This window comes from Schistocerca nitens, chromosome 7 (genome assembly GCF_023898315.1).
Source record: "Schistocerca nitens isolate TAMUIC-IGC-003100 chromosome 7, iqSchNite1.1, whole genome shotgun sequence".
Classification (NCBI taxonomy): domain Eukaryota; kingdom Metazoa; phylum Arthropoda; class Insecta; order Orthoptera; family Acrididae; genus Schistocerca; species Schistocerca nitens.
In genome coordinates, this window is record NC_064620.1 from 497964752 (window position 1) to 497981881 (window position 17130).

The 17130-nt window shown below is 39.0% G+C and overlaps 1 protein-coding gene across 1 annotated transcript in view; it reads right to left on the reverse strand.

Annotated features, from left to right (window-relative positions):
• Positions 1–8901: 8901 nt before the first annotated feature.
• The window catches only part of LOC126195105 (glycogen phosphorylase), a 171186-nt gene continuing 162957 nt past the window's right edge, over positions 8902–17130 (reverse strand). The window contains exons 13-15 of the mRNA XM_049933575.1: positions 10252–10473; positions 9440–9769; positions 8902–9297 (exon numbers count right to left, since the gene is read on the reverse strand). Coding sequence (XP_049789532.1) covers positions 9103–9297; positions 9440–9769; positions 10252–10473 — 747 coding nt within the window. The 3' untranslated portion in view covers positions 8902–9102. The remainder of the gene's footprint in view (positions 9298–9439; positions 9770–10251; positions 10474–17130) is intronic.

Genomic DNA, 17130 nt, shown 5'->3' on the forward strand with positions numbered 1-17130 from the left:
TTTTTGTGGTCACCGAGAGCACTTCAGTGTTAATTTGGACTGGTTTGGTAGGCAATAATCTAATTGGTCCATACCTGCTCCCCCAGTGACTGAATGCAAACAGGTGCTTAATCTTCTTAAGGGAAACACTACCTGAGTTTTTGAAACATGTCCCATTCAACATTCAAGTACCAAGATAATAGAGCTTGGCGCATTTCACTCATGTGATGCGAAATCATTTGGATGATATCTTTGGTGAGGGCATGGTGGGCCAGTATGTTGCCCCAATTTGATACCCCTCGATTTTTTTGTTTGGGACACATGAAATTTGTTGTTTACAAAATACCTGTCAAGATGGATGAAGAGCTGATAGCACAAATTATGGCAGCATCTGATGCAATCACCACTCTGCCATGGGATGTCTGTGTTTGAAATGGTGTGACAATCATTCATGTGCTGCTGCATAGAATACATTCAAGCAGAAGGGCATAATTTCAAATAGTTTTTGTAACTGTTTGCAAATAAAGGTCATATTGTATGCCTACCTTCCCACTGGTACACAATGCTGTTAAACGTTGCCTAGCACTGAAAACTAAGGAATATAGGTGTGGGTTGTTAAGTGAAAGTTGCTTGTTATGTTCCACTCTACTAGCCCTCAAATATTTTACATTCATTTTAGAAACACCCTCTATATAATTTTAAACTAAAAATTATATAGACTAATGTGCTATTTTGTTTCTTTCCTCAGAATCAATTTTAACATGAAACAGCAAAGCTGTATTTATGGCTTATCGGCTGATGATTAGTATACTACTAGGGAATCCGAATAATCCAAAACTTTGTAATCTCGAATCTTGCCTCGCCATCATTCCCCAAATCCCTCAACATGCAAAATAATCTTACATCCACAGAAAGAACCACAGTCCACCATGACCTTATAATCCTACCTGTGGGCAAAGGTTGCACCACTGTGGACCACCCTGTTGCTGAATACACTGCCAAACATGATATCCTTCATTTCAATGTCTCAGCCCCTTCCCATTCCAGCACTACACAGCCGTCATTCCACCATCACACCCAGTCTTTTTATTTCTCTCCTTTCCTGCTATTACCCCCCCCCCCCACTATACTAATCCTCCCCCTCACCCCCACCCCAGTCTCCTCCTTAACCCCCCCCTTCTCAGTTGCCACTCCCACGTGTACTTGTGCTTCTGATAGCACTGTTGTTTTGTTTGCCCGAGACTGCAGTCTTGTGTGTGTGTGTGTGTGTGTGTGTGTGTATTGTTGACGGGTGTATTGTTGACGGAGACCTTACTGGCTGAAAGCTTTCTTTTTGTTGTGCCTATCTGTGACTGAGCATCTCCACTATATGGTGAGTAGTAACTTACAGTATAGTATACCTCCTCATTATTCCTCGCAATCACATTGTTAGCTTGGAACAGCACTTAGTTGAGCATTCTTTGTAACACTGCTAAAAAACCTAACAAAAGCAATGGGCAGGACTTGTACGTATTTGGCTGGACATGACCACAAAAGCTGAAAGACAGGCACTCGGAAGCTCTATGCTCACCAAAAGGCTATGTTCTGTAGCACTTGCAGCTTCTGTATCTTGTTTGGAGCAGCATGCTCCAGATATGCTTCCTCTAAAATAGGGTGATACCACTTGAAACAATCTTTCAAAGATACCACTCTACGTAACTGTAGAACATTAATGTTAGCTGCATTCCACCAAGCTTTCACCGCAATGAAAGCAGTTTTGATTAACTTGTTGACTGTAATGTCCTGTGTTTTTCTCTGAACTGTTAATTTAAATCCAACAGTGTTCACTGCATTTGCTTTATATATTATGCAAAATAAAGATTAAAATGAGCTTTTATGTGCTTTGCAATTTTTAATTCTGGGAAAACAGTTTATTGAAGGAATAGGGCTTATGATAGAACCAACTGAAAATAACGTAAATGATGGGAAAATGTAAAATCTTGGAATGTAAAAACAGGTTTTAATATTTGTCTTTCCTAACAGTCATTAGCCCCATTTTCTCTGATGTTTTGACCGTATTTGCAATTTCATTTTGGCAATGTGTAGTTGGTGTCAACCCAAATGAATATTGCTCATCACATCTTTCATGTGACACCCATTGTCGATGGAAAATGTCTGTTTCCCAATATGAAGAATATAATTTTTAAACGCCCATTTGATAAAACTGTCTTGAATAAGTCTAGTGCCACACTCGTTTAATCAATTCTTCAGCAGCGAATTGCTGGGCTGGATGATTCTGTCACTGCAACAGTACTCGTTACTCTTTGTGTTTTACTATCTCTGTTAACTGATACTGATAAGCATTGCTTTCCATTAACTATTGGCATCGTATGGACATGACCCTTGCGACACAATGCAAAAACAATATTGCAAAATGCTACCGAACCCCAGAGAGTGCCTGATGGCTCTTAGGAAAGACACCCTGTGTGTGTGTGTGTGTGTGTGTGTGTGTGAGAGAGAGAGAGAGAGAGAGAGAGAGAGAGAGAGAGAGAGAAAAGAAGAGAAGAGACTGACTGAATGACATGAAAAACTGCGGGCACCCCTGTGAATGCAAGGGTTGTCCCAAAATATAATACCACACATGGTAATAGAGTGAAAGTAAACAAACCTTCATATTTCAGTGTCGGAGACAGAAGAACTCATTCTCAAATGTGTTAGATCTTGAACATGATACTTTTGTTGCAGTTAAGCATTAATCTCTTCTCTGAAAGTTATCTCATTAATCTTTTCTCAGAAAGTTATCTGCTGATGTTACTAATTACCATGTCTTTCACAATAACACTTCTGTCATCGAAGAGAGAACAATATCTATGTCAGGTGTCATGTTTAAGGGCAATCAATGATATTTACCGTGAAAAGCAATCAACCCAAAAAGAACACTGTGGCAAACCCCCCCCCCCCCCCCCTTTCTCCCAGATTACACTAGTCAGACCCAAACCTCTCCCCCATTTGTCAACACTGGTGGACAACCTCCTGCTTCCTACATTTAGATATTAAGTGAACCACTGTTGACCTCTTCCATAATCCCATAATGGTCTAGTTATGCAAAAGTGTTATCTGGTCTACACAATGAAACGCTTTTCTTAAAGAAAATCTCTATTATTTAGCCCTGCTAGTGTCTCATACAGACAATATTAATAGCAAACTAGCATTTTCTGTTGATATTCCTTTCCTGAGGCCAAAGCAATGGTCTGACAGTAACTTATGTATACCGAGATTTATCACTACCCTCCTATTCTATGCTTTCTCAAAAACTTTTCAAAACACTGGTTGCAAAGAAAACGGCTGCTAACTATCTATGTTGTCTCTTTCACTTTTCCTATAAAGTGGTTTCACTGACAAGTATTTCAGTCTGTAAGGAAACTGACCACACATGAAAGACACATTGCACAGGTGACAATACAGAACTAATGGATGGTGTACTGATCTTCATACACTACTTGAAATTGCATCATACCCATGGGAATCTTTACTCTTTAATACCACAGTAACTGATTCAGTTTCCTGTAGCTGGATGTAATGTAGTTGTCTTGGAACAGCAGCTTTCAAGAGTTCAATGTATTTACCTGTACCAATAAAATATTGGTTTGACTTGACGACTGTTGACAAGAAGTAACAACTCTGGTGGGCCAGTAACAAGAGGTGTGATACATTGAGCATACACATTCTGCCCTGGTACCTCTTTCAAAAGTGTCCATATGCACTGTGCAACCCAAGTAAAGTGCCACTTTTCCGAAAACTAGTTACTGTTTCCCACTGTGATGTATAAGTTTGAAATTTTGTTCAAAGGGGCCTACAGCCTTCCTCAGTAATGGTGAAAATGTGTGGCACTCTCCGACTCAGTGATGCTTCAAACAGCAAGATGTCGATACATGTGAAAAAAGGCCAGAGCTCAGCAGTTCATGCGATATGTAAGATAGGCCACTAAATTTCACCGCAATTCTGCCCAATGCTACTGTGGATGTGTCACACAATGGGAATGTCATCACATCCCTCTCATCCAAACTTCAACCCTCCATTTGACACCTTAGCAATAGAGGACAGAACCACGACACCCAGCAACCAAATCACACAGTTTTCTTATTGGCGATGAAGGAAAACATTTCAGACACACCGCTGCTCAAAATTGACATGAAAGGGCCTCAGGAAGCTGCATACAGGGTATCAATTAAATCATCCCCTCCCTTACCTTGGTGTGTCGATTCCCACACATTTCACAGTAAAAAGCGACAGTTTGCAGTGCGGCGAGGAACAGGATGATGTCCTTGATAATCTTTGATACTGCCCCCCCCCCCCCAAACTCTTCAACACTTCTCTAAGGATATTGTGAGCCTGCAACACAACAACACAAGTGAACATGATCACACTCCTTTGGAGAGAGTGGTGAAAATTTTTGCTATGGTGTGCAGGTGGAACCTCTAGGGACCCTTAAAAAGTGTTCAATGGAAGTTGAATGCGATCTGAAGCAGCAAAGGGTGTTTATACTCTATCACTCTAAAATCCCCCAGTTCAGCAACACCTTTGGTGCCACCCAAGCACCTTTATTGGGTAATTTACAAATGTCCTTAGGCACAGACCACCATTCATCGATTTCAAGGTGCCAGTATGACCGGCATCCCTTTCCACACCCCTTAGATTTTGCATGCTGCCAGCAGGTGATAGTTCAGTGATGTGTCGCCACTCAGCCGTGCTGTGTCAAATGGTTGCCTGTCGCACCAGCACCAAGGAATTTGTGAACGGCTGTCTCTGTACAAGGATATTTTTTAAGTGCCCAACGAAGGTGCACAGATGTACCAAGGGTGTTGCCAAAGTGAGGTATCTTGGGCGGACCCTTTGCCACTTTATTCAAGCATGATGATGTCACACGAGGGTGCGAAATGAGGGGGCTGCAAATATATAGACACCTTTTGCTGCTTTTGATCATGTTCATGGTTTAAGGAATCCTAGTGGTCCCACCTTGTGTACCAGAGAAAAAATTGTGGTTGCACCACACTCCAAAAGGGGTCAGCTAACGTTCAGTGGGACTGCGACTCCATGATGTCCTTGGTAAAGGTTTGAATTGCCTGGGGGTGCCAGCAGTGTTGAAAGTTGTCAGGAACATTGTCCTGTTGCTCATCGCACTGCAAACTGTTGTTTTTGACCACGAGATGCGTGGGAATCAATGCCCCAAGGGAAGTGGTGGTTTCATTGACACCCTTTATAGCACTCCCTGATGCCATTTCATGTGGATTATGAGCTGCAGTGTGTCTGAAATGTTTTCCTAGGCCGCGCATGAGAAAACTGCACGATTTCAACACTGGGTATCTTGGTTCTGACCTCCAATGTAGAGGTGCCAAGAGAAGGGGTTAAATGTGGTTGATAGGGGCTATGATGAACTTTCTCATCATGTAACATGTCCACAGTGGCATTTGGAAGAATTGTGGTGAAATTTGGTACCAATGTGGCATCTTTAACCCACCTTACACCTCACGAGAAACTGCTGAGATCCAGCCTGTTTTCACATGTGTCAACACTTGTTTGAAACGTCAGTAAGCCCAAGGTTGACACTGCAGAATGCTACACCTTTTGCACCATTACAGAAGGTTGTATGCACCTTTGAGCCAAATTTCAAACTTCTGCATTGCAATGTGACAACTACGGGGGTTTCAAAAAAATTAACCCTTTAAAATTCCACTGCACAACTCAATTTTGTTCTGAGAGCTCCTTGTTCTCTTGGCATAATGCATAATTTTAACCTGTCTGATGACATTCCTCAGCACTTCAAGATACTGTCTGTTGTGGAATTCTCTTACCAGGTTCCAACTTTCTGTCATAATATGATACAGCTCCCATTTCCTCCTACATGATATTCTAATGCCATTAGTTATACAAATCAGTTCATTAGTACTACATATGTGCCTGCTCTTCATTTAGTATGAAAGAGGTGTTACAGAGAGTGATAAAGGCTTGAAGGAATGTATTATATTTGTTGTTCAAATTGTGTGTGTGATAGACTTCTTGCCAAATTAGTCCTTCGAAGCTGCCTCTAGATGTTTACATTGCAAATGGATTTATATATCTAAATCTTCTGTTTACTACTTTGAAACATGACTCTGGGTTCCTTTTGGTAATACTACCTACACATTCTGTTGTAACACACTATTTTTAACTTTCCTCACGATGTTCATCAACTAGAAAACAATCTATGAAGATATTATCCGATAGTGCTGCTATTTCCTGAACTTTATTTGGAAACTATACTGTCTGTAGTGGGTTGTGAGATCCAAGTAAATTCACTAACAATCTTTCCTCTAGAGACTCAGTCAGAAAACTTATATTGAAATCATCACAAAAAATTAACATCATGACTTTCTTTAGAACTGAGCATTGTGATGTGTGAAGTCTGGAGAGGAAAACCCTGTAGTCTTAAATGGACGGAGCTACAGAGGCCTGGAATGAGAAGCTTTCTTCCTTAAAAATTTCTCTGCTGCACAACTTTTAAGTATTTGGTCATTGCAATGTCTTGATAGGTTAACTCATTTTTGTAACATGAGAGAGAACATTTGGCATAAATGGCCACATCCCTCTTCTGCAATGAACTCCTTGTAAAGAAATTAAATAACATGCACATCCCCAAAGGAAACCTTAGCATTTCTTTGCTACATAAATAACGATGAGATACAAATAATTTAAGTGTCAATATATACAAGCAATTTATCTACTTTGCTTTTAATTCCCCTAATATTTTAAAGAAATACTCTCACTCCACCTTCTGATTTGCATTCCCCATTTATTGAACTTTCTTTCATCATTAAAGGAAACTTCTACAAGTAGTTATACTTCCTGTCTGAATTCACATAAAATACTGGTCCTTGTACACATTATCAACAGGCTTTGGCCTTGAGTGAGCCCAAATCCACCTGCTATGCTGTCACTTATTGGCTTCGCCCACCATCCTTTCCCCCTGTTCAGGAGCAGACCATGTTTAATGTAGTCAGACCTATGGGTATCTCTACTGGCACCATCAAATGGTGACGCCGGCAGCTACAGGACACTCCTGTCCATATGACTGAAAGTTGGATAAATCTATTACTCAGCATTCAAAATGAAACTGTCTGAACATGTTCTCTTACAATAGCCTTACTGCCAGTTCCTACTTCTCCACCCTCCTGCTCCATAGCCTCTTCAGTTCTTGTCGGGCTTCCTCTAACTGTGCCTGAAGGGCACATATTCTCTCTTCCTGCTTGACTATTAAAGTTTATTCCTACTATACGTCCAGCAGTTTCAGGAGAGGGCCTCCCTAGATTCCCTCTTATATTCACTCTGGTGAAACTACGTACTGCATCTGGTGCATCACATATGAAGTCCTATTTGAAAAATACATGTTCACTAGATGAACAAACTGAACTGACCCTTTGTACAACACAAATGCTGGTTTTATGTTTTTATTCAGATCTCTTTTCCATACAGCAAATACAAAAATTAGTATTATAACTTAAATGTACAAGAGAAGCATGCATTCACGCAAGTCATAAATTACTAACATGCAAAAACCCAATAAAATAAGGAATAAGTTAATTGTTATAAAATAGTTCCACATGTCTGAATGTATTACAGGATGGCTTCATTTACATTCAGTATGTACAGTTATGTTATCTCCAGTACTACCATACATTATAGTGAATTGAAAACATGAAGATCAAATAACCAGTATGAAAATTTATGGTATGAGGTGAACAATATTTTCTTTAATTGAAGCAAAATGTTAAGAAACAGTGGAAGACAGAATAGTATAAAGGAAAAACAGATGAAGATGGTTTACATAGTTGATGCCATGATTTGGAATGGGATAGCTACAATGGAATGGCATAGAACTTCAGCAATATGAATTATAAATCTAGTTTTTAATGCAGTTACAATGTTGCCTGAGTTGTCAGGGTTGGAGCTTAGGCTATGCACCGGGCCACTGTTGCATACTAGTATCTGCTCAAGGTTTCATATGGAAGGGGGGGGGGGGGAAGAGGACAATAATTAGCACTACATCCACTGTCTTGTGGACAATGCGATTACAATGACAATCATAATAAAGTATGCATTCAAACCTTTTACTTACTTCATGTGTTTTTACACCAAGCCGTCCTTTGTACTGAGTTTGTAAAATGCTTGAGCAGCAGTAGTCCCAATTTTACTAATGAGCTTCAGCAAAAGGAGGATCACTTTTGTTGTAGTTATGACATTGCATTGCCAATGGAAGGATTAGAGGGTAAAATTTTCAAAAACCTGAAATTTTCTGCTATACATCAACGACCATCAAATGAAAACTGGAAGAGCTTGCTTGGACTAATTTCTCATAGAACATATGAGTAGACAATTTCTCTAAAACAACATCAGAATTCCTTTTCATAATGTTACGATCCTACCTGGATTTTCCATTGTTAGAATATATTATTAAGCTGCCATACCTACATGAAACAGTGTATTTTCACCGGAATATAAAAAACACCCCCACAGAAATGAAATGTAATAGTTTGTAACATATCACTAATTACTTTTCTGAACAGAGTTGTTGGAAAAAACTTGTTCTGTAAATAAGTTTTTATCTAATTTAATACAAGAAGTTTCCTAAAATTACATTTATTTCATATTGTGATGAAGATTGTATTATTTACATGTGCAGGCTGAATTTCATGGAGCTTATACTGGCAGTGAGCAGTAATAATACAAGTACTATATTAAAATACTTAATATTTGTTTAAAAAATTCAGTTTATAATTAAATTTGTCATCGGTTGTAATGTAAGAGGAAGACAGCTTAAAACATTCTTTCTACACACTCCAAATTTTAATGCCCAGCCAGCCTGTTAAAACATGCTACTGATATATGCAAAAATAAATAAAAATAAAATTAAATTTAGTTTACTTTTATTTCTGAAAATAGCACAATGTATTTACATGATGTCAGCACTCTTATACACACAAGAGTCTTTCAGTGGCAGACCTGCCCAGCAAAGAAATGTTCTTTTCTTTACAGTAAGCGCACTAAACATTTCTTGCACACAGCAGCAGAGTGTGCCACACAGAAACGGTCTTTTCGGAGGCAGCCATTCTACTTCTTAGCTTGTTTGGAGGGTGCTTCTTTGGCAGCATCCTCTTCACGTGGTTCATGCGGTGCTGGAAGTTTTTCCCAACTGGGTTCCACACCCCAAATTTCTCTTGCATATTCTGCTATTGTGCGGTCACTTGAGAACTTCCCAGATGAAGCAATATTGTTTATTGCCATTTCTGTCCACTTGCTCTGGTTCTGGGAACAGAACAGTGAATTAACAACAATGATGACAATGATAATCTGAGAAACATAGATTTATAGTCATGATACATTAAGTTTTCATACATAGTATCTTCATCTTGAAGAGATTTTTAAGTGTATCAAGCCTGTCACATACCTGGTACACTTCACCAACTTTTTCTTGGCACTTAATATAGGCTTCATAGTCAGCTAACAAATAGAACCTGTCATACTTCATTAGCATGTCAGCAACATCTCTGAACTCATCAGGGTTGCCTGGGCTGAAGAAACCGTTCTGTATCTGATCAATACACTGTCTAATTTCAGGGTTACTATTATAGTAATCGTAAGCATTGTAGCCACGCTTCTTCAGTTCTTCTACTTCATCAACAGTCATGCCAAAGATGAAAATATTATCACGGCCCATCTCTTCTGCCATTTCTACATTTGCACCATCTAATGTGCCAATTGTGAGAGCACCATTCAACTAGAAAATGAAAATAGTACACAATACAACGGATTATTTTGGCCTGCTTTAACACAAACATACAACTTTACAGCTGTTTATGGATAAAATCAATGGTGAGTTTGAATAGAAATGTATTAGTGATGGTGAAAAGATATTTCACACTCTGAAACATGTGAATCGTTATTCAGTTATTCACTGTTCTGGTTACATCTTGGTATAGAACTACTTGAATTAACAGTCCTGTGGCCAGCTGTATGTTAGGCTATTAAAAATTGGCACGATTGCCACTCTCACTATAATTTGACATTTACTCATACAGTTCAATGAAACCTCCTAATACAATCTAAAAGGCAAAAGTCATGCCCATCAACTGTAGAATTTAACAGGGTTGACATAATGAGAAAATAAAAGCCTTCTATTTGTCCTTTTTGAACTTCATTCTTTATACTTAATCAGTCATACTGGGGTAGGTGTATTGTTTGTACTTTGTCTACACTCACCATGAACTTCATGTTCCCGGTTCCTGAAGCTTCAGTGCCTGCTGTGGAGATTTGTTCACTCAGATCTGCTGCTGGCATTATTCTTTCTGCCAGAGTCACCCTATAATTCTCCAGGAAGATTACTTTTAGTTTGTCACCAATAACAGGATCATTGTTCACAATATTACCAACACTGCATATTAGTTTGATAATCTTCTTTGCCATATAATAACCTGGAGCAGCCTATGACAAACAAACAAAAGCACAGTTCACAAGATGGAACAGTTTACATACTCTTTTGGTTTCATGTTCAATGACTTTTTTTAAAGATCTTATGAACTGCACAGAAATAAATCTTCTTTTCCCCATTTGGTATCTTTCTCAGGTTCATATTTGAACAAAGAAATACATCATAGAGAAGTTATATTTCTAGGAATGTGTACCTCAGAGCTTCCCCATTCTTTTATCACCACATACCACATAAGTAAGTGTAATAAACTATTTGTTTACACACATGAAGTAATGGCTTTACTGCAAATATTTCATTTGTGACAATGATGTTGTCATTCATATAGATGGACACTGGGTGTAAATGATATAACTAAGCAGAAGCTGTAATTGTAAATGTTGTGTTGCCCATTTATGTTTCAGACATGACTAATAAATACACATTGGTGTCCAAAATTGAAGCAACAAACCACTATTTCCCTGTTCTGTGCCCAAGTCATGATACAATCATACCAACTATCAACAAATGTCCTTACAATCATGTTCTGCACCGAAGATGGCACTCTGGTCAACGGATAACCATGCGAGCGATGACAACAGGGCACCCGTCAAACGGGGTAGTACCTGTCCACAATCACAATGTACTAAGTCACAGATGGTGCAGGATGGTACAGAAAAGACACCTACCAGACTCTCTCCATTGGAAAGCCATAGGAAGAAAGGAAGTAGGACAGTTGCAAACTGATTTGGACCAATGGCTTAATGTGAATCGTTCTGTTGTTTCTTGGATGTGGCGACAGTTTTGAGAGACCAAAATTGTATCCCAAAGACCCGGGCAGGGCTGACCATCTGTGACATCAGAAAGAGAGGACCGTTACTTGGTTGTAAGGGTACAACGGTACCACCTTAGTACTGTACAACAATGGGATTTGATCTAGCAGCATTTTCTGGACACGTTGGATCGAGGCATACGGTGTAGAGGAAGCTTTGGCAGAGTGGCCTTTATTGTCAGAGACTTGCTGTGAGTGTACCTTTGACATGTCTTCTCAGGAGGGAACATCTAGAGGGGAGTTGTCAACATGCCACCTGTATGGTTGAAGAATGAGCCAATGTTCTTTCACAGGTGAGTCCTGATATGGTCTGGAGAATGATTCTCAATTGATTCGCCTCTAGAAGGAATGTGGAACACTATTTTGAGACCCAAACTTTGTGGAAACAAACTGATGTCGAGGAGGGTCCATAATGGCATGGGCAGAGATTATGTTTACCACTCGAACAGATCTTGAGGAAATTGTACGGGTGAATCGACAAGGTTTAACTGCTGTCAGGTATTGTTATGAGATCTTGGGACCTCATGTGCTGCTGTTGTGAGGTGCTGTGAGCCCAGACTTTGTACTGATGGACAATAATGCGCGACCTCATTGAGCACAGGTGGCTGATGTTGTCTTGGAAATTGGACATATTGTATGCATAGCATGGCTTGCTAGCTCTTCTGATTTGAATCCCATAGAGCATGTTTGGGATACACTGTGGAGACAGGTTACATCATGTCAGCATACACCAACCACACCCCAAGACTTGCAAGCAACTCTGCAGGAAGAATGCAGGTTATTGTGTCAACATGCGATTGATGACATCATTCACTGCATGTCCCACCATTGTCAGGCCTATGTTGCTGCCAGAGGTGGTCACACTCCGTACTGAGCACACCAATCAGTTGCTGGAATGTGTGAGCAATGCTGGTAAGTTGGAAAAAAACGAAGAACATTTTTGTCTACCGTTACACATATTGCAATTGTTTACGTTCTGTATTTTTTACACTGTTTCTACTTTATTGTCATCCATTTAAACTGTTTTCTGGCAAAGTAAATGCAACCTTGCAAAGTTTCCATTTGTGCTTTAATTTTGGACACCAGTGTACTTCAAATAACACGATTTACGTAAGTATCAGATTCATAAAATACGTTGCCTATGTTTTAATTAAGTTTTTAATAACAGCCACAAGTTGCACTTTTTTCGCTCTTCAAATGTACAAGAGCATTATCAGAATATACAGTTTAAAGTTGGCTGACAGCATTAAAGATTGCATTTAAAGTTCGCTGACAGCTCTAAAGACTAAACTGGCTGTATTGTAGTACTATATTTAAAGTACAGTAGTAGATTATGCCACTGACAGCATCCAAGATTAAATGGAAATGCCTGTTCTTGCTAAATCTTTTAATTATTCAGTTCTTTGAGGTGCACCATACGTGTTAGTTATATCTCACAGCCATATTGTACAGCAAACAGTGTGCTGCTGGTCTTCATTCTTGATACAAATGTTACAGAACTGATATGTCAGTGGACTGGAAATGGTCAATGTGACAGCAGTCACAACATTCAATTGCTCCTGATGAAGATGGAGAAAGCTCAAGATTTTTGCCCAGATGTGACCTACACGTAAATAAAAAATGTACAGGTTTGTCTGCCAGTTGAAACAGTAAATTTTTTATTCAAAATAAACAAATGAACAAGAAATATTGCTGTATTATCAGAATCAGAGCCCTTCTGAAAAGTCTGGTTATTTAAACCTGCAGTAGTTGTGTGTGGACTGACAGTCCATACGGATGATTTTTTTTTTCTTTCGTTTTAATCTCGTTGGACCTAAGAATCACTTGATCCGTGAACCTTCCTACAATCAGCAGTACTATGTTACTCCTTTGTGTCATTTGGACTGGAGCAGTGGTGGTGGAATGGTTGACAATTACGGACTCACAGTCCCGTGCAAGCAATGGTGTTACCTGAGTAATAGTAAAAGGTATGATACTATTGTCATATTATTGTTAATTTTCAAGGGGTTTCTTATTATTGCAGTGTTACTTTCTGCTAGTTACATTGTTTTGTTAGGTTCAGGTTAGTTACTTGCTTTATTTATTTATTTTGCAGAATGGTTGCATATGAAAAAGTCCAAAAGAATTAGAAACTTGCTTGCTGAGGTTTTGGCAGAGAGTGATCATGAGGGTGACTTTGATGATGGATGTGAAGAAAGTGTAGATAAGGCATAGGAGCAACCTGAAAATTGTGATACAGAACATGAGGTGTCTGATGGCAAAGACGCTATTGACAATATCAAAAATGATCCAGTGTATGTTAGAAAAGATCAGGTTACAAAATGGAATAAACACAAACCTTCCAAAAATGTTAGAACTAGGTCCAAAAATACCATAATCCATGTTCCTGGTGTAAAGTCTACTCTAAAACATCTGAAAATGCCAACTGAAATTTGGAAGCATATTTTTTACTGATGATATTATCAGCACAATAGCAGAAAAGACAAGCCTGCTTATTGAGCCCCAGAAGGGTAAATTTTCCAGAGACAGGGACTGCAATGCTATGAGTGCAAGTGACATTCAAGCTCCAATAGGTTTACTGCATTTGGCTGGAATGATGAAGGCTAACCATCCAAATGCAGACAATCTATGGAAGATTGATGGCACAGAGGTAGAAATTTTCAGGGTCACCATGTCACTGTCTAGATTTTGCTTCCTTCTCAGCTGTCTGCAATTTGACAACAAGTTGACAAGAGACAAGAGACTGAAACATGACAAGTTAGCTCCAATACAAAACCTTTTGACATTTTTGTCTAGAATTGCATAACAGCATACACTCCCTTTGAATACCTCACGATCTAGGAGAAGTTAGGGGCATTTTGAGGCAATTGTCGGTTTAGACTGTATATACCCCGCAAGTCAAACAAATACGCAATAAAAATATTTGCCCTTTCTGAGGCCAAAATGTATTATGCCCTTGATATGGAAGTACATGTTAAAACAAAACCAGAGGGGCCATATTATGTAAGTCGCTGTAGCTCAGAGACTGTCTACCTCCATCAAAGGAATTCACAGGAATATCACAGTGGATAACTGGTTTACCAATCTTCAGCTGGTTGAAACACTAAAAAAAAGATTTTTGGCTAACTTTATCAGGAACCACATGAAAAAACAAAGGAATTGCCACGTGAATTCACAAAGCCAAGTAAGCATCCAATGGGTTCAAATACGTTTGCCTTTAGAAAATCTTGCAGTCTTGTAACATATACTGCTAAGAACGGCAAAAATCTTGTACAGTTATCGGGTCTCCACCATGATGAGAGTGCTGATGAAGAGACAGGCAAAGCAGAAATGATAGTCATGTGTAACAAGACAAAAGGAGGTATAGACATGTGTGACAAGTTGTGTGCTGTCTAAAATTGTGCAAGACACACTTGCTGATGGCCTATGGTCATATTTTATTAATTACTCAATGCTGGAGGCATCATTTCTTTAGTGATTCATGCTGCCAACAACCCAGCCAGCTGCACTCCACAAAGAGATTTTCTGCGCTAGTTGTCTTATGAGGTTGTTAGAGAACACATGTGAGTCCGAGCTGCCATGAGTACCATACTGTCTAATATTCCTTCAAGGATTTGTGAAATTTTCCTAATTGGGGTGAAAGCAAGGCCCACCAACTATGGTAACAAACAGAGAGGACATTGTGTATACTGTGACAGGAGAAAGAACAGACCTACCAGGTAAAGCTGCTGCTAATGAGTAAATATCTGTGTTTGGAACATGCATGTGTTATTTGTTCAGAATCTTTAAAACACAGAAGACTGTGACTGAACTGTGTAAACTGAAAGAACTGTTGTAACCAATGTGTGCCTTTCATCCTGTTTACAATATTATTAAACATCTTTTTCATATCCACACAAATATTGTAACATATTTGGAGACTTAGTATTTCAGTGGAACTGGACAGAAAAAATATACCTTTATAAAAGGTATGTACTTAGTACATTAAAATCAAACGTAGTAAACAGCATATTCTAATTTACTTTTAAATTTGTATTTATCGCTAAGTGGACTAAAAGTCCACAGTGACTACTGATGGTACTAAACACTGTGCAACTACTACAGGTTAATATGGGTTTATTTGTACAACTGACAGAAATATATTTGGAGTAGGCATGGCATTCAAAATGTGAACAACTACTGGTATGGTGCATTGCCAGTCTTTGGCTAGTTTCTAGGTGGTTTCTTGAAAGCCCTGTCAAGAATGGTATGCTGGCTCCCTTATTTATGAAACTATATGCATGGTGAATCCAAATGTTATCATCAAATTTGCAGGACTCAATCAGGAGATGCTTGATTTCCTATGCCTCCACATGAGCCCTAATTTTTCCTGCCTTTGTCTTCATGGTCCTTAAGCGAAATAAATGTTGGTGGCCATAGAATCATTCTGCAGTCAGCTGCAAATGGCTGTTCTCTAATATATTGTATTTTCTCCAAGGATTCCAATTTGAGTTCACAATGCATCTCCCCAACTCTCACATGTTGATAGAACCTACTGGTAACAAATCTAGCAGCTTGCTTCTGAATTGCTTCCATGTCTCCCTTTAATACAATCTGGTGGGGTCTCAAACACTCAAGCAATGCTCGAGAGTGTTGCAAAAATGCTCTGTAAGTGGTCTCCTTTGTAGATGAACTACACATTCCTTAAATTCTCCCAATAAACCAAAGCTGACCATTCACCTTTCCTACTACTGTCCATATGTGCTCATTTTATTTCATATCACTTTGCAACATTACATCTAGATATTTAATTGTCACAACTTTGTCAAGCAGGACGCCACTAATACTGTATTTCAGCATTATAGGATTGTTTTTCCTACTCGTTCATTAAATTAGATTTTTCTACATTTACAGCAAGCTGTCATTCATCACACGAAATAGAAATTCTGTCTGTCATCTTGTATCCTTCTACACTCATTCAACAATACTTTCCCATATTCTACAGCATTATTTGGAAAGGGACACAGATTGCTCCTCATCCTGTCCTCAGATAATTTATATATAGGGTGACCCAAAAGTTCATTAATGTTTGAAAATTCAATTCTTCACACAATAATGTAGGTACAGTGGTAAAAATTGACAAACATGCTTGAAATGATATGGAGTTTTAATAAAACCAAAAATGTACATGAAACAGCCGAGAGATGGCACTTCAGATGATACAATAGCAATAATTAGTACAAAAATTAATATGTAGCAAAGGTGTTGTTCCTTATAACAAATGCTTAACATTTCACCAACATTCATTAACAATACCTGTAGCTGAGGGACAATGTTGTGAACAGTACTCTATAGCATATCAGCAGGTATGGTGAGTTATTTCCATTAGATGTTGTCTTGTTAACATCCCTAGTAACGTTGGACGATCACAGTGCACTTGCAACTTCAGGCAGCTCCACAACCAATAATCACACAGATTGAGGCCTAGGGTCTGGGAGCTCAAGCACGATGGACATGGCAGCCCAGCATGCAAGCCTCAACAAACGATATGCACAAGAGATCTTTCACACGTGTAGGAATATGGGGTGGAGCGTCATTCTGCATAAAAGTTGTATCTTCCAGCAGGTGTTTCTCATGACAGTTCATTTTTGACATGATTCTCATGTGGCCTCACTGACGTGTTGCTGTCCAGCACCATCTGTTGGCCGGCTTTTGTATTTGTTTTTGGTTTCAATAAAATCCCATGTCAATTCAGGCATATGTGTCAATTTATACCTCTCGACCTACAGTGTTTCGTGTTTTAGTGCATTTTCAAATGTTAACCAACTTTTGGGTCAGCCTGTATATAGAGAATAAGAGTTGT